Source organism: Athene cunicularia (genome assembly GCF_003259725.1).
Source record: "Athene cunicularia isolate RWA chromosome 7 unlocalized genomic scaffold, athCun1 chr7_part1, whole genome shotgun sequence".
NCBI lineage: Eukaryota > Metazoa > Chordata > Aves > Strigiformes > Strigidae > Athene > Athene cunicularia.
Genome location: NW_020799107.1, coordinates 21788412 through 21809745, shown reverse-complemented (window position 1 = coordinate 21809745; position 21334 = coordinate 21788412). Strand labels below are relative to the sequence as shown.

At 42.3% G+C, this 21334-nt stretch overlaps 2 protein-coding genes across 8 annotated transcripts in view; both read left to right on the top strand.

The window, feature by feature from the left end:
* Window positions 1-20108, top strand: part of SMARCAL1 (SWI/SNF related, matrix associated, actin dependent regulator of chromatin, subfamily a like 1) — a 44526-nt gene extending 24418 nt beyond the window's left edge. For 6 of the 7 annotated variants that reach the window (XM_026852490.1, XM_026852496.1, XM_026852494.1 and 3 more), the window contains exons 10-17: window positions 2357-2497; window positions 8063-8281; window positions 9076-9146; window positions 11380-11482; window positions 12626-12808; window positions 13303-13403; window positions 16033-16129; window positions 16488-20108. In XM_026852490.1, the coding sequence (XP_026708291.1) occupies window positions 2357-2497; window positions 8063-8281; window positions 9076-9146; window positions 11380-11482; window positions 12626-12808; window positions 13303-13403; window positions 16033-16129; window positions 16488-16694 (1122 nt within the window). In that variant the 3' untranslated portion in view covers window positions 16695-20108. The remainder of the gene's footprint in view (window positions 1-2356; window positions 2498-8062; window positions 8282-9075; window positions 9147-11379; window positions 11483-12625; window positions 12809-13302; window positions 13404-16032; window positions 16130-16487) is intronic. The other variant, XR_003398782.1, reaches the window with a different exon arrangement.
* Window positions 20109-21180: 1072 nt separating this feature from the next.
* RPL37A (ribosomal protein L37a) overlaps window positions 21181-21334 on the top strand; it is a 3330-nt gene continuing 3176 nt past the window's right edge. The window contains exon 1 of the mRNA XM_026852497.1: window positions 21181-21304. Within this exon, the coding sequence (XP_026708298.1) occupies window positions 21302-21304 (3 nt within the window). The 5' untranslated portion in view covers window positions 21181-21301. The remainder of the gene's footprint in view (window positions 21305-21334) is intronic.

Here is a 21334-nt window from a genome sequence, read left to right as displayed (position 1 = left end):
CTGCAGGAGCAAATCTTTATTGGCATCTATTCAAAATGAATTGCCACTAGAAAAAGAAATGTGAATCAAAGACATTTCTTTCATCCAGAATTTAAAGAAGCCTTCAACACTCAGAAACTTGTCTTCCTAGGATTTTTTTTTTCTTCTTTCTTGGGCTCCTTCTGTCATGGATTTTAAAACTGAAAGGGACCCTTGAGATACTGAGTTAGACCACCTGTATTCCACAGAATTTTCTGAAATTAATTTCTTTAAGTTCTTAACAGCTCTCGTAGAGCTGGTGTCTTCTGTTTTTTTGGTTGGTTTGGGGTTTTTTTACTGTTTTTTAATTCTCAGTTTGTTTAAAATGATTTATTATGGAAGGTGTATCACAGCACTTGATAATGGTTAGATGCCCTGTCCAGAAGTAAGTTGTGTGCAGCACAGAAGCAGCTGGACAACTGATAGCAGAATTGATATAACCTATAACTTCATCATTCTCTCTTTCGGTAACTATTTGGGGAAGAAGCTTGACTAATTGTTGTGACTACTGGGGAATTAGTGTTCCAGTATCGTCTCATGTAGCTCCTGGGGAACACCCTCCAAATAGGAGGAGCTTTGAGGATGGCAGAAGACCTTTCAACACAGTTGGGTTTATGTTGCATTTAATATGTCCCAGGTCTGTTCTGAGTGAACTTTTCTTGCTTTACCTTCATCCACAGTTACTTGAAATGAGCAGTCTGTAATTGCATGACCTCCATGTTGTCTTTTTCCTAGCAGTGGCCTTCTGTTAGTCCAAGAGGAAAAAGTTTAATTTGGAGGTTTCTTGCACATGTGGGACTAGCTTGTCTTGTGTTTCGGCAGATTTCTGAGGGTGGTGTCAACTTATTTCTCAAAGGCTTCTGCAGGGCATCACGTATTGTCTAGGATCTGCTCAGTTGTCCTCCACTGTTACCTTAATTTTAAAAACTGACCTAATTTCTGCTTTATCACTTTGTTTCCTCATAGGATCTGATATCTTTAGTCTCTGTGACTCCTCTGTCTTTTGAGTATCATAGGCATCTGTCTTGTGCGAACTATAATAGCTTTCACCTTCTGACATGTCCAGAGGTTTGACCTCTCCTCTTACTTAGTTCAATAAATATCCTGCTTTTTTAAATGTGTATGGGAATTGTCTGATCCTGGGGGTGACCATAGTTCCTTCTGATCTGTTTAATAGGGATGGATGGAGAAGGCAAGACCCATCTTCATTACAACCTACATATAAATATCTGATAATGAGTCCTGAAATTAATTTCCGGTAGCTGATCTGTGAACTCTTTTTCTAACAGATTTGGTTGGCGAGTGGATGAATCAGCTGAATAGATTTGGGTGACTGGTAGATCTCAGTGAATTGATAAAAGAATTTCATTTTCTTTTTCATTTAAATGTGAATGAGCTGTTGGTACAGATGTCACTCAAGAATCTCTGTTATTTTAATGAACCTGCATTAAACCATGCAGGAAATTACAAGGCATGTGTAATTTAACTACTGTATGTGAATTTACAGCAGTAGAAATTCATAGATCTCGTCTAATAATAGAATTAGATAATAATGGAGGTATGAGGGTAGAAATGCATCTTGGAGGCTTTTATGTCTATAGTGTCATGGTTTTCCTCCCTCTCCCCCCCGACTTTTTGGGCGCACCTCTTTAGATACAGGTTTCCCACCCCCTTCCTGTCTCCCCTGCAACACATGTTTTACAGTCTTCTTGCATAATTCATATTTATTAACTCATGTTCTAGCATCTAGCCAGCTGTGCCTAAACTCATCATGGCTGTTAGATGGGCCATGGTTCGGGTTCTGGTTCTGAAGGCAGCTTCATCTTTCTCTCCTTGCTAGTAGAATTTAAAAAGAAAAAAAAAAAAACCTACTTCTTCTGGGTCTCTTCTGCTTTTGTGAGGGAGACAGTCTGTTTATGGCTTGCTGTGCAGGTTTATTACAAGAGAAATTATTTGGAGGTGAGGATGTACCTGAGAGGGTGTGTCACTTTGCTGTGACATCTGATGCCAATTGAAATGCTAGCGATTAACCTATCTATGGGTAAACGCCAGTTCAGAAAGTACTGTCATAAAAATTGATATCCCCTTCCCTTACAGCATGTGGATGATGAATAAGAAACAATATGGTTTGTCCTGCTTCCTAGAAGTTTTAAACGCTGTCTTTGAGTGTCTTCAGGCAGTGAAGGCTGAAAGTATCTGTGGAAGGTGAAGTACTCTTCCATTTAGGGTGCTTAGACAATGGCTCTGAGATTTTTTGGGGGGACTGGGGATGATTTCTTAGCAGGTTCTGCTTATATTGTAAGCTCTATGATAACAGTGCTCTATTTTGCTTTTTCAGGCTGCCAGGAGAGTGATCTTACTTTCGGGAACTCCTGCCATGTCGCGGCCCGCGGAGCTTTACACACAGATTGCAGCTGTCCAGCCAGCCTTCTTCCCACACTACCACTCCTTTGGGCTACGCTACTGTGATGCTAAGAAGGTACTTCACTGAAGGAAGTGGCAGACTGGGACTCTGCAAACAGCATTTTATTTTGTTTTTTCAAAATGTGGAGGCTTTTTCTTTCCTCTCTTCTGTCTGATGTTACATCATATTTTGAGAGACTCTCACTGCAGAGTAACATTTTCAAAAGCTCTCAACCTGAGAATCTGTAGGCACTGCAATGGTGGGCCTGAGACATGGAGACGGTAATGTTTCTTGTCAAAATCTGCCGTGAAAGCCACAGAAGTTAAAAGCTAAAAAATAAGGAAAATAAGCTGGCCACAGCTGGGAAAGGAGCCTGTTCTAATAAGAATTTGCCGCCAGAGTGTTTTAAATGTTTTAAACTATGTGACCTTTAAGCAGCTTCAAGTTTGGGCTAATTGATTTTAGAAAAAAACAAACCAAACCAAACAAAACAGTTTCTAGTCTGCTTTAGTGACTATTTAACAAAGTAAAGCCTCTACTTGAGATTTTAGACTTTATATTTCCAGGTAAGTTAAAAATGGAGGCTTATAGTGTTTGTATTCCACCCTTTTCTAATTCAGGAAATGGATGTGATACTCAGCATATCTTGAGAATAAATTAACTTCTTTTATCTCTGCCAGCTGCTTAGCCATGGTTTCAGCAGAGTTACTGAGTCCAACCACTACAAGATCTTGGCTTTGCAGGGAGCCAGCGTTTGCAGTCATGATGGCTGTCTTGCTCTCAATGTACGGGCAACTCAGCTGTGCTTGCCATCTCTAGAGCTGCTGTGTGTGTTGGCACACACTGCTGAGAAAAGAGCTCTTGCAGCTGCCTGTTGTAAAAGGAGGCTCTAGGATCTTCTGTGCTGGTTGCATAGACACAGAAAGGGGAACCAGAGTTAAAGTTCCTCCAAGTTATGATTCAGAACAACATCTGTCTAATCTGGCTTGCAGTCCAGGACAAGCATGTAGCAGTTAGCATGGGGCACAGAATGGATTGACAGCGTGAGCATGGTCCTGTAGTACATGAACTTGCTTGTGTGAGCATGGTCCTGTAGTACATGAACTTGCTTGCTCTGCTTGGTTCTCGAGTGATCCATTTCACTTGTACCTCCTTTTCTGTAAGACAGTTTGCTTGGCAGTAATATTCAGCACAGTGGTTGGAAAGGCCAAATGACCATTTCAGTGCTCAAAAATATTTTTTACAGAAGAACTGAACATCATCGGTGTATGCCATAAAAACAGCTATTCATAGGGCTTTTGTGGTTTTGTTTTCTTTTCATTGTTTAGGGTAGCTAACATATGCCAAGTTTCCATCAAGAAGATTCATATTTCAGTTCATATAAAGTTCTCAAGTCCCCTTTGTCCTGTATCTGAATGCCCACTTTCACTTTCGTAGCTAGTGTAGCGCTGTTCTATGTATGTCCAAATGTGCAAGCTACATGAGCAATTCATTGGCTTTGGTGCTCATATGCTGATACCACTGATTAAAGTAAGGCCATTAGCATTCAGAATCACAGATATGGAGCTTGAGTTCTGGAAGATGACACCATTCATATTGGCAAAGCACTGCTTTCCTGGCACAGGTTAAGCTTATTGTTTCTCCATCCATAGTAGGAATCATATGGAGGGAGAGGGTCCATGCCTTCTGCTGAGCTTCATTATCTTTTTTGAAAGATTCCTGCTTGAGTAGGGCTCAGAATACTCTCTAGAGGGAAATTAAGAGATGCAGTTTAAGATTGTTGGTTTTCTGCAGTAAAAAGGAAAGTTGAGTTGCAATGTGTGAGTCTAAATAGGCTTGAAGTTTCATAAACCCTTTGAGGGTAAAGTTCTGCATGACGAGCTGTTGCTTCAATTATGAGGCATATGGACCTCAGGTAAGATGTTGAACTGGATAAAAGAAATAAAATTGTTTTACAGAATTCAAGTTTTAACAGGGTATTAGTTTCCAGCCTACAATGAAACTCAGCATGGAGGTCACAGTCTGTATTATCTCTCCTTCAAAGCCTCTGCAGGGTTTCTAGTACAAGTTTTTTGTTTCTCTGTTTGACCTGCCTCTACTAGACATTTGAATATTGCTGGTCTTCTCAGTGCTCACTTGGGACATTTTGCTACGGTTAATGTCAGTAAATGATAGAGTGAACCTAGAAAGAATTTGGTTATTTAGAGAAGTGGGGCTGCTGGAAATGAGATGTGGATACTATTAGAGGAAAAAATGGAACTGTTGAATATTGGGTTGCCATAGATCCATTCAGCAATGAGTAAATTAAAAGGTGTTTTGATGACTGTAGTTGTTCCCTCATGACTGTAGTATGTCCCTCATGTTCCTTTTTTGCAGCTGTAACCTGAGATTGTGTTAGGAGTTACATCCTCTCTGAAGAACTGTTCTAGTACTTTTGCTGTCATTACTTAAATAGGTTCTTCTTTCTGTCCTGAAAGTGGCAGCATTATGAGTGGGGCTGGAATTGCACAGAACCAAAGAGGTTTTGCAAGGCTTTGCGAGATCTGTCAGGATGAAAGGTGCTATGTAAAAATGTTTCAGTATTGTTAATAAATCTGATTGCATTGTAAGTTTAAAGAAAAATTGACAAACCTGAACCATTCAATTTAAAACTAAAACCAGACTAGTTTCTGTTTGAAGATGATAGGTTTTATGACAGAAAATTGCAAATATCTGGCAGATATGATTAGAAAAGATAAAAAAGTTTATAATTTTGTAATTCAACCTCCCAGCATCTGTACTCTTAAAAATGCAGCAAGCAAAATGTCACCTGTTTATTTACAAAATATCTCAAGTCTGTTTCCCAAAATATGTGCTGTGAATTCAATTTTCAAACTGGGTGATGTTGGCAAATATTAAATAATTTCTATGTGAGCACATGCTCTGAATTTTTAAGGGTTTGGCAGCTTCTGCTAACACTGTAATAAGTTTACTGACTCATGTAAGATGCTGTAACACTTCGGTAAGAAAATCACAGTTGGAAGCATTTGTTCTGGAATGTTATGGATCAAAGCCAGATGTGTATTTTGGCAAAACAAATGTCCCTCTTTTCTCTCTCTCTTCTTTTCCACAATAGGATATGCTAAACTATATTTTAATAATTAAAAAATATTAATCTTTTTAATCACTAGCTAAGTGCAGCACAGAACTAGCATGTTTCCTTGTTTGCAAATTGTTCCAGTAACAGTCACCATAAAAGAAGTATAGTAATCTGAACATACTGTAGAGATTCTGCCTTTATATGCTTTTTAACATGACAGTAGATAGTATATTTGCTCTGTTTTGTGCCTTGTTCTTTTAGTTATTATGATGTTACTCTTCTGAAATGAATTGTGCTACAATGGACACAAAACATATATATTGCTTGCTTGTTATGGAAGAGGAAAGTGGATAAACATGGGCTGCATGAGTAGAATGAGGTAGCCTGAGGAGAGTGTCCAGGCCCTGCAGCAGATCTTGCTCGGCAGCCTAGTCAGTATTGATGCCTGCTGCTTGGCTACCAGCACACTGAGCAGTGGGGACAGAGGACTTCTGAGGCTGGGTGCAGCACCAGGTGGGTCCTTCTTGGTTTCGTACAGCTGCTCTGCTGGGTCCACAGAGCCTGAAGAAATGCAGAAAGTGTGCACAAAGAATGGGGCTCAGCACTGTCAGCTTTTATGCAGCATGCATAAAGCTGATAAACCCAACTAGACTTGAGCCAGCTCTTCACAGACCTGAGGGATATATCTGCAGTGCACTCCTGGTTTCAGGGAAGCGGAGCAGTAATACCCATGTTGGCTTTTTGAGGGCTTGGCTTAGATCCAGGTGGGTTTATTACCTCTAGCTGTGTACCATGGTGCTGTTGTTGGAGCCAAAGTTTTAACTCTACAAGATCCAAACTGGCTTTGTGCCTAGGGTTTGAATTGTTTTCTGCTTTAATGAACCAACTATAGATAATCAGATGATAACATATTTATGTAGGAACAGATTAAGTCAAATGAGTTTTAATGGTGGCCATAAGTGCCAGACTCTGAAGTCAGTTAATGGTTCACATCAGTACAATGTAGCAATAGAATTGTAGATTGTCCTGTGATGTCTCAACCTGAAGTAGGAATGTTCACTTTCAGATATCAGAGAGTCCTTAATTGCCCATTAGCTCTTTGATTCCTTCTCTTTCTGTCTCATAGCATGTTCTCATCTCTCTTGCATCAAAGCACCATCCCTTAATACAGTCAGTAACATGGCTAACCTCATGGCTGCTATGATTTATTTTGTGTCATGCATTTTACAGGAGGATGGAGTGAATACTTAGGAGTTTTTTCCTATTTTACTTCCATTTCTGTGTTGCGGCAGGTTTCTCTTGGGGAAGGCAAATAAAAGATATATAAAATTTTAAAGGTTAAATCTATTTTAGCAATTAATGTGGCACAAGGAGAGTGGAGCAGCAGATCAAAGGGGTTGGTGCTGAGGTTCCTCACATCTCCATTATGTGCATTTCAGGAGGGTGTATGTATACATATGTAGGGGATTCCTTTGGGTTGTTGTTCCAAGACCAGAGGTTGTATTTTTGGCTTTCTTTGGTGACACTGACAGTAAGACTTGGAATTAGACCTGTGAGGAAGATTTCCTCTCCCCCTTGCCTTGGTTTTCAGTATTACTGTAGCTGTATTTGATATACTTATTTGTGAAACTTAAGCAGAAAACTCTTATTGGTCTCCTCTCCAGAAAAATTTGTTTAAAGATGTTTCTTTTGGGGAATATACCAATTTTGATGCCACTGTTTGTCAGCTTAGTTGTTCTTTCCCAGACAACAAATGATAGACTGGGGTTATTAATAGGAGAAGTTGTGAGCTGAGTTTAATTGAAGAGATCTATGTTTTCTGCAGACAGGATCTTGAGGATAGGGCCAGTTCAGAGGCGAGTGCTTCAAGGAAGAGTAAATGAAGGGTTTGTTCAGGGGAGCTTTGAAGTGATGATGCTTTGAAGAGGCAGTGCTTGGAGTGATGTATTTTGGGCCACGTGTTATTTATGGCTTGCTTGAGTCTGAGCCAAACATGTTAATGGCAGAAACAGAGTATGTCAGGAAGCAGATCAAGAGACAGGTTACAGTGGAAAACAGGCAATTTTGACCTAGCATTTACTAGGCATGTCAGTCAAATGTAACATCTGTGTGAAGGCAGTTGGGTTAAGGATGTTTGTCCTCATGCTGTTGGAGAAGATTTTTGTGTGTCTGCTTAAAGCTGAGGTAAATGTGTGTGCATAGAACTGCAGTGAGTTCTGTCAGCCTGCCTAAAGTTGCAAGTGGAGAGCAAAGCCACCTTGCTGTGTGAGGATGGATACCAGGGCACAGTGCTGTGGTAGGGATCCTTACCTTTCTGCATAGCCCTCCTGTTCACCTCCCTGATCACTTGTAGGTAGGATAAAGGGAAGTTTATAAGTAACCTTCTCATGCTGGGTAGATTAGTTTGTACACTTCTGTCTTATCACTTTTGTCAAAACTCTCTTCCTACTGACTGTTAAGTTCTTGCCTTGTCCTGTTGCCCTGGAAATTTTTTCTACTGGATTGCCTGCAGACCAGTGTCTTGTAAGTTTGACACTGATAACTGCTTTGATGTTTCCCAGATGCCATGGGGTTGGGACTACTCTGGATCATCCAACTTAACTGAACTGAAAATTTTGCTGGAAGAGGCCATCATGATCCGACGTCTGAAATCAGATGTGCTTTCCCAGCTTCCAGCAAAGCAACGCAAAATGGTTGTCGTGGCTCCTGAAGGCATTAGTGCAAAGTCCAAAGCTGTCTTGGCAGCTGAAGCAAAGAAGATGGCCAAAGGATATGGAAGTGTAAGTCAGAAACTATTTTCATGATGAGCCACTGGTATTTCAGGTACCTTTATTTAAAAAATCAAGGGAAAAACAGTTCCCTGAGTTCTGAGGAAGGTCAGAGCCACACCTTGTGTGCAGTAGAAAGCTGTTGAAGGCCCTGTTTTAAATGATTATATAACACAATCAAAAAAACTCAGCTTTTTTTCTTTGTATTTAACTTTGTCCCTTTCTGTGAAATACCTTTTCCTCTCTCTTTTTTTCCTCTCTTTTTAGTCCTTTGTAATGGTCTTTTTGTACCTCCTGTCTCTGTACTTCTTCTGTCTTGCCTTGTAATCCCATTCACCCTACAGACACAGCCTTGTTGAAGCTGTGTTGTGAACACAGCAGTAGCCAAAAGTAGGAAGAGTGCATTTTTGCTTTTTTTATTTGTTTTTCTTGCATGGATGGCAAATGCATGTTCTAGGCTTCTAGGATGCTAATACAGTTCTGTAAGAACTTAGGAGTTTCTCCTTGCCATTTTAGTTGGGAAATGCTTTCTCAACTAAAACTAAGTTTGTGATAGGGTTGTCATCCAGCTTGTAGGAGTTGAGTAGGAGGTAGGAGGGAAGGTGTCAGGAATAGGAGTGTGTAAGTATCTGCTATACCAAGTGGCAAGTAGGAGACTTCCCCCTCCAGTCCCCTTTTGTTGTGCATTTTTAGACTGATTTTTTTCCTAGTAAAGTGTTTATTGGCAGCAGCAGACATCCCAAATCTGTAAGCAAAGAAGAAAAGGCATTTCTGAGACTCACATTTATTTATATTTCTCTCTGCAGAAACAACAAGAGAAGGAAGCTCTTCTCCTCTTCTACAACAGAACAGCAGAAGCTAAAATCCACTCGGTCGTGTAAGCTGCATGTCATTGCTTCATTCTTGCCTAGTAAAATGTGTTTTTCCTCTGAGAACAGGAAAACAGTGTCTTGGAGATAACAGTGAGGGGACATGAAGCATAGCCTCAAGCCAGCTTAGAAAAAATAGATTTTAATTACAATGCACTAAACATTTATTCTTTTGGAGTTCCTAGGCTGATTAAGTGTTCTGATCTCATTCCAGACATGGATCTACACTGTCATTTGAACCATATAAATTTACTTGGTGTTTGGGACTTGGGTCAAGTTCGCTATTCTGGACCCTATTTCAGTTTAAGGAGGCAGGGAGTAATGAAAATGAAAAGTATCAACAGAAATTGAGAAAACAAATGCTGCAGTCCTGCTGCAGCAGGAGCCCTGAGCCAAAAAGCTTTTGAGATGTATTGAGCTTTTGTTGTAGTGTGCTCTAGGGATGTCACAGCCCCTACTGTAGTTCTCGACTCTTCCACAAAACTCACAATGGACCTCATTTTTTATCATTTTATATCATAGGTGTGCTTTTAACACTATCTTCCCTAGGAATAATTTCCTTCTGTGACTTCTTGTGCTCTTTCATGCTTAGCCTTTCTGCTGGAACCACAAAGGAGTTGCTTTAGCTCCCATAGCATGACTTTTTAATAAGGAGTATGTTAATAACATGAAACCGGTTTACTTTTACACAGCGCTCTGAATGTAAGGACCAGCTGATGTAAACTGTGTGATTTCACAGTCTCAGACCTTGCTGTAGAATCTGCCTGTTTGGCACAGAACTGCACTTCAGAGTCCCAACGCTCATTTCTGTAGAAGAGTTTCTTGCTTTTATATTAGTGAACAGTTAGAAGACTTTCTTCCTTTTATTTCAGTTGCAAGTGTGAATATAAAACCATGAAGTGTTGTTTACTTGACTCTCTGGTAGGAACTAGTCTTTTTTTATTTTTTCCTGGGGTTTAGTAGCGTTTAAAATACCACTTATAAACTGCTAATGTACAGTACCATCTAGCTAATGGAACTGTCCTATGGTCATCAGCACCTCCCATGTCTTAACCTTGATGACAGTGTCTTCCATTGCTTCTCTTGAAATGACTAGCCAGTTGTTAAATGGAATATGGGAATGAGATATAATTGTAATGTGTTGGCATCTGCTTGCTTGCTACACTGAATGTTTGCTTTGATATTTGTTATAAAATACAGCAATTCCACTTCTCTCCCATATTTCTTTGTTAAATGATATTGTCACATAATTGGGATCTGAACGTCATGAACCCTGGGAGCTGTCTGCAAAGCACTGTTTCATCTTAATACAGCGCTGGAAATCCTGCTCAGTGTTTTCTGAGAGTTGCTGCTGACCTAAGCTCTGTTGTATTTAGCAGAGAACTTGGTATTCCTGATCTTAGCAACCACTTTGCTACTCCAAAGAAAAGATGACATTTGTATCATCTGTTCTGCTGGCTGTTGCTATACTTAGTTACAAATTTTAGACTTCTAGGTGTTTTTCAGGCTCCAGTTGACCTGATTGTACCACAAGTTACTACACTGAAATGGGTTCTGTAGCTCTGCTATTGGTCGATGGCAAAAGCCAGATGTTTTCATTTAATTAACACTGTTGAAGTGTGTTTAGAAGAAGTCTTGTTACCTTTCATTGGTCATTAGCCTATAGACATATGGATAATTCCTAGAAATAGCTGATGTATTTAGACTGTTAAGCTGTAGTAAATTGTCAATGTGAACCCTTGCAAGAAAAGCTACTTTTAGGGTACTCTGATCCATATATTTAGAGACCTTTTTTTTAAAAAAAATAAAAACAATCCTAAGTAAACATAGAAAGGATAATTGTATACAGATTATCTTAGTGATTGTGATTGTGCACAAGTTTAAAAATACAGAAAGGTGACTGAGCTCATCAACTAAGTATAGATGACTTCCCACTGATTGGTCTGAGATGTCACATTTCAAGTAGGATATAATAATTGATTCTCAGTGATACCCAAGTATAAATGTAGTCAGCTGTCCAAATGTGGTGAAAAAAGAGTGGATTTTGCTGCAATGTCTTTTTTTAAACTGTAGGAGACTTGACTTGCTACTTGTATTTTACTGCAACTTTTTAATGCTAGCCTACTTCCTAGTTTCTGTGTATAGATGAGCGGTATCTAAAATTTGTTGTGAGCAAAGCCTGTATTTTCTCAGCACATAATTTTATACATTTTATTTTGGTTTTTTTCTACTTTCATGTAGAGAATACATCCTGGAGTTACTGGAAAGAGGAAATGATAAATTCCTGGTGTTTGCTCATCACAAGATAGTGCTGGATGCAATAGTTGCAGAGCTGAAGAAGAAAGTAAGTAATTGACTGAGTTGTCTTAACTTTATCACTATTCCAGCTTCAAAGCTGTTTAAGAGTTCCCCAGAGTTATGGCCAGACAGATAGTATATGAAAGTTAGTGGCAGAGATAATTTCTACTTTCTGTGCTTCTGAATGTGCTCTTCACTGAGGGAGCTGAGCTGTCAGGGTGAATGCCTCACAGGATATGCTTTGTATTAACTGAATGGCTTTTGTTTTATTTAATGTTCTTTAATCTCCATTGTCTGCCTTGGAGCTTGTGAATTCTTGGAGGAGTGTGGCAATCTCTGCTTTGTCCTCCAGGCTTTCCTTAGAGAAGGAGAATGCAACAATGCCTGTCCAGCTATGGCTTCTTTCCTTTGTGGTGCTCTTAAGTTTTGAACTGGGATACTGTAGGGAGTCTTGATAGACCTGCCAATCATCTCTCTGCCTTCAAAAGTGGTTGGCTAATTACTCATGTGAGGCTTCCATAGATGCCCGTAAAGAGTTCTTGGTCATGCTTGGGGCAGTGTGAAGGATGCTTTAAGTTAATATTCCAAACTATAAGCCACAGTGGCAGGACTGACTTTGCTGCCCCTGTGGCAGCATCCTTCAGTAGAGCAAGGAGGTTGGACACTCGAGAGTAATGGCTCTGCATCACTCAAGTTTGTCATGCCTTTCCTGAAGCTACCGCAGAACAACTAAGACATGTAGGATCCCATCTCCTCCCATCATCACAAATAGGGGAAGACTTAGGGAGGTTTGAGAGTTTGTAGCAGCTGTAACATCAGCACACAGACAGTATTCAGCTTTGTATTAAGCCAGTTGCCTTTTCACTGTACTTGAGCTGCCAGCTTGTTGCTCTTGTTGCTGTCCTTCCTGTTGCTCAGGACTGATGGGAGAGCAGTGGACATAAGAACAAATCGTGCATTGTGAGCAGAGGGGAGGTACATTATATGCTGAGCTACACTGCCTCTAAGATGAGGAAAGTGTAAGCTACACTGCCTTAGATATGAGGAAAGGTCTTAAAAATACAACTGTTGCCTTTTTACATTCCTGGTTCTGCCACGGGGAAGGGAAACAGAATCCACTAAAACATGGAAGGAGGATACAGGAAAGGGGACATGTGGCCTCTAAAAAGTATCTTCTGCCTTTTCACAGCATGTTGAACACATTCGCATTGATGGCTCCACACCTTCAGCTGAGCGGCAGTCTCTGTGCCACAAATTCCAGTTATCAGAGAAGCAAGTTGTGGCTGTCCTGTCCCTCACTGCTGCAAACATGGGCCTGACATTGTCTGCTGCAGATCTGGTGGTGTTTGCAGAGCTCTTCTGGAACCCAGGGGTATGTGTCCTGGAGAGGTCAGGAGTTGGATGCTCCATGAAGAACAGAAACATTGGCGCTTAGGAAGAGATGTAATGGGCAGAGGACTTTCTTTTTCTCTGATGGCTACTTGTCCGCACACCCCCAAGTGCCTGGGCTTGAACCAGTGCGGCTGGTTACACAACTCACTGGTTGGAGAAGATGGTGTGAAAGGGAAACATGTTCCTGTTTGTTAATTTGACAGAGCTCTCAACCACTTGCCCAGCCAAGATCTGAAAGGATCCATCATCAGTGCTGACCCACTACTTCTGAAAATATTCAGTGCCTTTTGGGAACTTGGTGCACCAGATTACTTCTTGGCCTAGTCTGTGTTTGAGGATGTAGGTGTTAACAGGATCCAGATGAGAAATAGTTGCTAAACTCAAGAAACAAGATCTCGAGTTCTCTGGCACTTAAGCTATTTCTTAGATGTTGCCGTTCTCACTTTATTTTCTGTGTCATGTTTTTACATAAAGGTTTTGATCCAAGCAGAAGATCGGGCACATCGAATTGGACAGACCAGCTCTGTTAATGTTCACTACCTGGTGGCTAGAGGCACAGCAGATGACTACTTATGGTAGGAAGTGAGAAAGATTCTTTGGTTCACCTGCCACCTGTTTTCACTGTTTGTCACATATGTCCTTAATGTTAGTGCTGATTTCCACAACCTGTGAGGGGAGGAGCAATAACTGCCAATCAGGGCTGCTGTGAGCTGGTGACATGGCCTGACCACAGTGGGCATAACTAAGTGGATGACAAGCAGGAAGAACAAAAGTAGTTATCTGACAAATAATGGGCTGTTGAAAGAAATTCTGGGAGAGCTGATGCATCCAAAACCTTCACAGCCTCTGTATAAAGAGAGGGAATTATCTTAGATACAGCCTAGAACATTCGTGTGCTGGGGTAAAGTGCTGAGTACTTTCAAGTAAAGTTAACAGACACTGGGGATGGTTCAGTGTGTTGTGGATCAGATCTCAGGAGCAATCTGGCTGCTGAGTGCTTGGACAGGGAGCTGTGGAAGAGGACTGTTCTGTTGCTTTCATCTTGCTCTTCAGTGAGCCCTTTGGATGGATTAAAAAAGTGCTAATGGACCACCTCTGGAGAGCTGTGGTCTGAGCTTTTCTGGCTGCAGTGTGAGCTGTCAGTGAACAGTGGTCCTTAGGGCTGGTCAGTCGGACATCCTGGGGAAGGGGAGGATCTGAGGAATCCTTAGTGCCGCAAGGGAACTGACCTGCAAATGATGAGAAGAAATTATCCACCAGCTGGTTCATTTAAAGTCCAAAATTACATCTTTATTACCTTGTTTAAGGGAACGAATGAACTAAGTGAACTTGTGCAGTTCCCAGAATATCATGATGGCAAATAATTATAACCCTACAATGCAGGGATCTGGAAACTGCTGTATCGCCCACGTTTCATGGAAAGTTAATGACAGTAATTCTGCCTTTATTTGTGAAATGCTGTCCACGCAGTCATTAATGCTTAATGGGAAGGAAATATGGCTCTTCAAAGCAGGACAGTGTCATCCTTTTTTAAAGGCAAGAAAAAGAACAAGATGACAAGGCTATTTTGTAAATGCATTAATTGTGCTGTGGCCTTTGCTTCTTTCAATCAGTCTAGTCTGCAGGTGTGGTTGAGACCTCGTGGCCTCTTGGGCCAATGATGAATTCTTCTTCCTGCAGTACATTGGGAGATACCCTAGAAATGCTGATGTGTCCCTTGATGGGGGTTACCATTGCTTACCTTGGAGACTGAACACACAGGCTATTTATTGGGACTCCCTTTAGCTGCATCTTCTTGTTCTGACTTCATATCATTGGCGTTGCCTCAGTCAATTAGTTTCCCTACTGGATGTGGGTGTTCTCCAAATATTTATGGCCTGAAATGCTCTTCTTGCTATTTATTTAAATAGGATTGTGTGGTGGGTTGATGCTGGCTGGATGTCAGATGCCCACCAAAGCTGCTTTATCACTGCCCTGCTCAACTGGACAGGGGGAGAAAATATAATGAAAAGCTTATGGTACAAGATAAGGACAGAGAGAGATCACTCACCAACTGCTGTCACAGGCAAAACAGACTCAACTTGGGGAAATTAGTTTAATTTATTACCAATCAAATCAGAGTAGGATAATGAGAAATAAAAACAAATCTTAAAACACCTTCCCCTCTCCTCCCTTCTTTCCAGGCTCAACTTCACTCCAGATTTTGACTCCTCCCCCACAGGGGTGCAGGGGGACAGGGAATGGGGTCGCAGTCAGTTCATGACATGTTATTTCTGCTGCTCCTTCCTCCTCAGGGATAGCACTCTTCACACTCTTCCCCTGCTCCAGTGTGGGGTTCCTCCCATGGGAGACAGTCTACCACAGACTTCTCCAATGTGGGTCCTTCTCCCACAGGTTGCTGTTTTTCATTAACTTCTCCAGTGTGGGTCCCCCACAGGGTCACAAGCACTGCCAGCAAACCTGCTCCAGCATGGGCTCCTCTATCCATGGGTCCACAGGTCCTGCCAGGAGCCTGCTCCAGCGTGGGCTTCCCACAGGGTCACAGCCCCTTTGGGCATCACCTGCTCTGGTGTGGGGTCCTCCCCCAGCTGCAGGTGGAGATCTGCTCTGCCATGGACCTCCATGGGTGCAGGGCACAGCCTGGCTCACCACGGGCTGCACCAGGGGCTGCATGGGAACCTCTGCTCTGGTGCCTGGAGCTACTCCCCCTCCCTCTTCTCTGCCCTTGGTGTCTGCAGAGTTGTTTCACAGCTTCTCACTCCTCTGTCCAGCTGCAGTTGCTATTGTGCGGTTTTTTTTATCCCCTTAAGTATGTTTTCCCAGAGGTGCTACCACTGTCTCTGATGGGCTCGGCCTTGGCCATGGCAGGTCCATCTTAGAGCTGGCTGACATTGGCTCTGTTGGACAGAGGGGAAGCTTCTAGCAGCTTCTCATAGAAGCTTCTCCTGTAGCCCCCTGCTACCAAAACCTTGCCATGCAAATGCAATATAGATTGATACTTGTTTAAATGGGATTGATTGATGGATATCCCAAGACAGCATACAGTTACAAACAAAAGCAGGACAGGTTAAGGAATGAGCAAACTTTGGTAGAAAAGCCATCTTTAAACCCTGTTAAATCTTTTTTTTATCTACATATACTAAATTGCATGGTGTCCTTGCATGGTATTTAATTCCTTTCATTAATATCTGTTTATCTCTCTAGGCCAATGATTCAAGAGAAAATCAAAGTGCTGGGAGAAGCTGGTCTTTCAGAAACCAATTTCTCCAAAACAGCGGAATCCACTAATTACTGCCCTAAGGTAATTGACATAAGAGAATATCAGTGGTCCCTGGGAGAGGGTGAATGGGCTTTTGCTTGTGTACATCCAGATTAGCAGGTGATTGTCAGGCTGATGTTACACCTGTTCTGCCTTTAATATCACAGACCAGATTCTCCAACCCCTCCCAGGATCTATGCCTTGACTTGGACTCTCCACAGAGAGTTCCCAAACTTGCTGCATGCAAGGAGACTTGATAGCCTCCATAGCATGTATTTGTCTGAAATATATGTATGATATCTAATACATACAAATATGTGCATTGGGGAGTGCCTTCTCTTGCTCACTTTGGTTTTATATGACAATGTGTATGCAGATTCTGTCTGTTCTCATTTTTCAGCCAGATCCAAAGCAGAAGACCATCTATGACCTTTTCCAGAGGACCTTCTCTGAGAACAGGGATGATGCTGATGAGGTTTTGCTTTTGGAGGCAGCTGATGCTTGCTCTGAGTTTGACTCTGGCAGTGTCTTGCGAGATACAGAAGGAAATATGTGTTCAGTGAGTCCCCCAAAAAAGCGGCGTATCGAGGAGTTTTTTAAATTGTAATGATGACAGCAAAAGAGATTGTGGCTAAATGATTTTTTTTTTTAATTAAAAAACCTCCAAAGCAATCAAGTTGGGTTTTTTTTGAGTTTTCAAAAATAAAAGACTTAAGGTTTTTGTGTGTCTAGTGCATTTCATCTCAAAGGACGAGAAGGCAGTCTGACAGCGTGACAGATGAGCAGTGCACACCTGGCAGCCTGTATGTTTTGCAGTCCTGGTTTTGCTGATGACTGAATGGCCATGGGCAGGTAGCATGCTGCTTTGTTTCATCATGTCAGCTTCCACAGTTGTTTTTTTTTAAAAAGCAGATAATGGTTGTCTGTCCACAAAGCAGAACTGTTGTGAAAAGTAACTTTTCAGCAGCTGCAGAGTGCTTCTAACAATCAGTCTTCCATCTCCAAGAATTTTAGTCTGTATTTATAGGAGTCAGTTCACTGGCAAAATTTAGCCCTTACTTGTCACACACTGGCTCTCTGGTATTCAGTTTGGCAGTGAGGAGAGAAGATCCAGACAGATCTTGATGTTTTGTGGAGGTGGGGGAGAGGAGGGAGAGCCCCAGACTTTTGTCTGTGCAGAGCAGTCAGTACCTTGAAACTAAGTTGTGCAACTGTCTGCCAGGAGGTGTGTAGTGCCTGTTAGGCATGTGTCTGCCTGAGCACATGGATCTCTGGCATTCTCTGCTAAATCTTAGGACGTGGTCTGTGGCATGTGCTTCTTATGTCAGTGGAGGGTGAAGCTTGTGCTTGACTGCCAGGGATTAAGCCTGGCTGCTCAGGAAAGGGGGGGGAGGGGGTGTTTTCTTCAAGACTCAAGGCTGACTTTCACAGATGAGTGAGGAGAGGGGGACATGTGCAGATTTTTGATCTTGTTTTGTAAGAAACTGGCTCTGGACCAAGCTGTTTAAATAAAAAGTTGTTTTTTAAATCATGGTTCCCAAGCTTTTGGTACTTTTTCTATTAGAATTTAACCTCTAACTTGGACCTTAAGCTTGAGAAGTACATGATGCTGTGGAAATACTAGTGGTTTTAAGTATTTATGATGGCAGAAAGATAGGTCTTTTTGGGGATACTTTCTTTTGTGCTTTCTAAAACTCATCAACTTTCAGAAGGGAAACTCCCATGATACTTTGTAGATGAATCAGAGCTACTTCCATAATACATTTAGGTTCCTTCCCTAGGACCTGTTCTTTGCTCCCATTACAGCTCTGTGTGGGTTACACTGAGAATGCCAAAAGCAGCACTGTTGCTTGATGCAGTGATTAAAATGCTGTTTTCAATTTGTGCTAGTCTTGATCATGCTGTCAGCCATGTGAACTGGGAGACTTGAACTCCCAGCCTTGATACTGCCTGAGCAAACCCACTCTTTAGTTCTTTAAGTTAATGTCTTTCACACTTCTGGTATTAGTACCAGAAATACTTGGAAATGGACTGGGAAACATGACCAGGGAGTACAGGACAAGATATAATTTCAGAGGTACCCGTTAGCTCTCTTTTACAGCCCTAATCTGTAGAGAAGAGTAGGGGAAAAGCAAACAGAAGGCTTACATTTAGCTTCTGGATGCCAGGAGCTAACATGCTGTGCAGGCAGCGTGCTTGCCTGTGTGCACATACCAGACAATGACTAAAAGACCTCTGTTCTGTGGTCAAGTAGGAAGAAGCTTGTGCTGTAACATCAACTTGATAATAACTGGCGTATTTTTTACTGTATCAAAGGGTTTGAATATCCCATTTTCAGCAAGTGTTGTCATAGAAATGCCCTACAGGCTGCATATACAATTGTGCTGGGTGGAGACCTGCTTTTCATTCATGACTTCAGAAGGTGCTTTGTTGTGTGTGCAAGTGAAGAGGAGTAAGGCCGAGGACAGTGTGACAGGCCAGCTGGAGAAAATGTTTTGTCTCTGGATTTGAGACAGAGAGCTAAACATCATTTCTCTTGCTCCAACAGCTGGCCAGGAGATAAATACACACTGTTTGACATTTTTAAATATCTGTTGTTTTGAACACAGAGTATTTAATCTGTTTCTAGGACACGGGATCTTTCTACTTGCAGAGAGGGTTGCTTTGTGTAAGGGGTGAGAAATGTTTCCGTCTGCCTACTGAAAAAGAATATGGAAGACATTATTTACATACCCATATTGTCATCTCCTATAGGAGTAATTCTCTTCTTCCTTACAAAGCTACAGCTATGTCAAAACCGTATTTTTCTGAAACCTGCTGAAAGTACCCTTGGAGAATTCTGCTTCTCAAACTCAATTTGTGTTATCTGTATATTGATAAATCCCAGACCTGTTAGAGGAATGCCAGATGTACTCTTTATTTGTTAGGACTCCTAAAATCTCATCTAGTTTGCTGCAGTTACAAAAGCTCTTCAGGTACGCTTCAGGTTCATTCTATCCTTACTAGATGAAAAAGGGGAGAAGAATCTTGCAGGAAAGTGCTTTTAGTCATTACATCAAGGGATTAGAAAGACTGTGCAGGCCTTAGCCCAATTACACTATTGGTGTGTCAAGAATGTGATGAGCTGGCTGGGAAGCTGCCAGCAGTCTCAGACAGGATCTCCAAGGCTTGCTGATGAGAATTTGTACAAGGTAGTGTGCAGGTTGTTGATGAGAGCCCTAGGCAGGGCTCTTGGGGACTTTTACACCTGCTCATCGAAGATGGTACAGCTATAACTTTTTGGCATTATCTAAAGCCCAGTAAAGGGAAGGACCCATCTTGGAGCATTTTGCTGTGACTGGATGCCTGCTTGTACACCTGTGTCTGTGTCCACCCATGTTAGAGAAAGGCATGTCTTCAGGAAGGATGCCAAACCAAGAACAAGAGGTAAAAATACCTGAGCAGTAAAACGGACCAGTTCAAACTACATCTTCATTACATTAAGATAGCCAGCCTGGGACGTGCAGAAGAGTTCAAGGTGGTAGACTGTCAAAGCAAGGCTTTTGGAGCTCTGCTGGCCTGTCTGCATCCATCCATCTTCTCAGTCACTTAGAAATGCATGTTTATTGTGGCAGTGGTGGAAATGGCTGCCATCTGAGGGGGCTGGGTTTGGTTGGCGGCAGAGCTGTCTGTAAGACTGGTAGATGAAGCATATGACCACGTACTGTTACTGTCACAGCAAACTAACTCTGTAGATACAGACTGGAGAACAGCAGTAAATCCTCTGTTCTGGATGTGTTGGCTGAAAATTTTTATTATTTTTTTAACCAAATAGTCACAAAGCAACCAAAGGAACTTTTTGTTTTTTAAAAAAAACATTGGTATCAAAAGATGTATTCTATGAGTCATCATTATGATGAGGATCTGAAAAGGGCAAATACATTCGAGGGTATATCAAATGAGATTTTGACTCAGCAGAGGGAGATATAAATACTGTTGCCTAAAGCCCTGCTGAGTCCTTGCTTGGAACAGGAACCCGCTCGGCCAGGAGGAGCGCTTGCAGGGATGGCTGGGGAATAGGGTGCCTCCCAGGACAGAGGGAATTAAAAATCTGAGTGTTCAAACCCTCAAAGTAAGAGCCAAGAGAGGATGCATCATCTCTTCATGTGCATCTCAAAGGATAGACCCCAGCCAGGGAAAGGCTAACACAGTGACAGGGTCTTCTCTGGTCATTAATTCCCTATTAATTAGACTGCAAATGAAGAGGAGGGTTGTTGTGGGTTGAGGCAGCTGGGGTGGGTATGGGGTTGTCAGTTGTCATGGGTGGAAAGGCATCTGCAAAAAGTGTGCAGGAAGAGTTTTTCCTGATGGGAGGGGATGATCTGCAGCCAGATCTGCAACTGTCTCTGCACAATAAAAACTGACCAGATTTTCTTAATGGAGGTTATTGGGTTGCTAATCCCAGCATGGCTCAGCAGCACTGGTGCATGTTTTGCTTATGCAGGCCTGATCTGAGCAGCGCAGGAGCCCTCCCAGGTCCTGGCCCCACGCTGTAGTGCTGGTGCTGGCAGAGGCAGCTCGGGTGCTCAGGGAGTCCAACTCCACAGCAGCACAGAGTGGCTTTTATGGCTGGTTGTCTCAACACTGGATGACCCTAAGAAATAGGGTAGTTGCCATGGTGGCACATGATCAGGTAGTCTTGAAACATCTAGATTTAGGGCTGCTATGTTTTAAGATTAGTATTAATCCTCGTTGATTTTTTTTTTTTTACCCCTTCTGGAATTCCTAGTCCGGTTTGCTGTTCCTTTTAATTCTGACTACTACTTATTCTCCTTACATATGAGGTGAGTGAATGTAACTGCTCCATCTCCTTTCCTGGTCTGACCTCCTTGGAATCTGGATCCAGGAATCTGAGCTGTTGCGCTACGTCTCCCGTCGGCGCTGCTGGAACTGACGTACCGCCTGGGTTTCACACTGATACAAGGCGCTTTCTGAGCGAGGCATCTTCCAACTTTGCGTGCTTTAGGCTTTAGCTAACCCTTCTGTCTGGGGATAAAGGTACAGGATGTATAGCACAACCACAGAGCTCACGCCCCTACCGCGGGGCAGAGCGGCCTAGGCCGCGTCCTTCCGCTCTACGTCCCGTCGCCTCTGTCCCTCACTTCCGGCGCCGACGGCTCTTACTGCGCCTGCGCGGGCCGCGTTCCCCTCTCCGCGTCGGCGCCGGGCAGCAAGATGGTGAGTGGGGCCGGGGCGCCGCGGCCCATC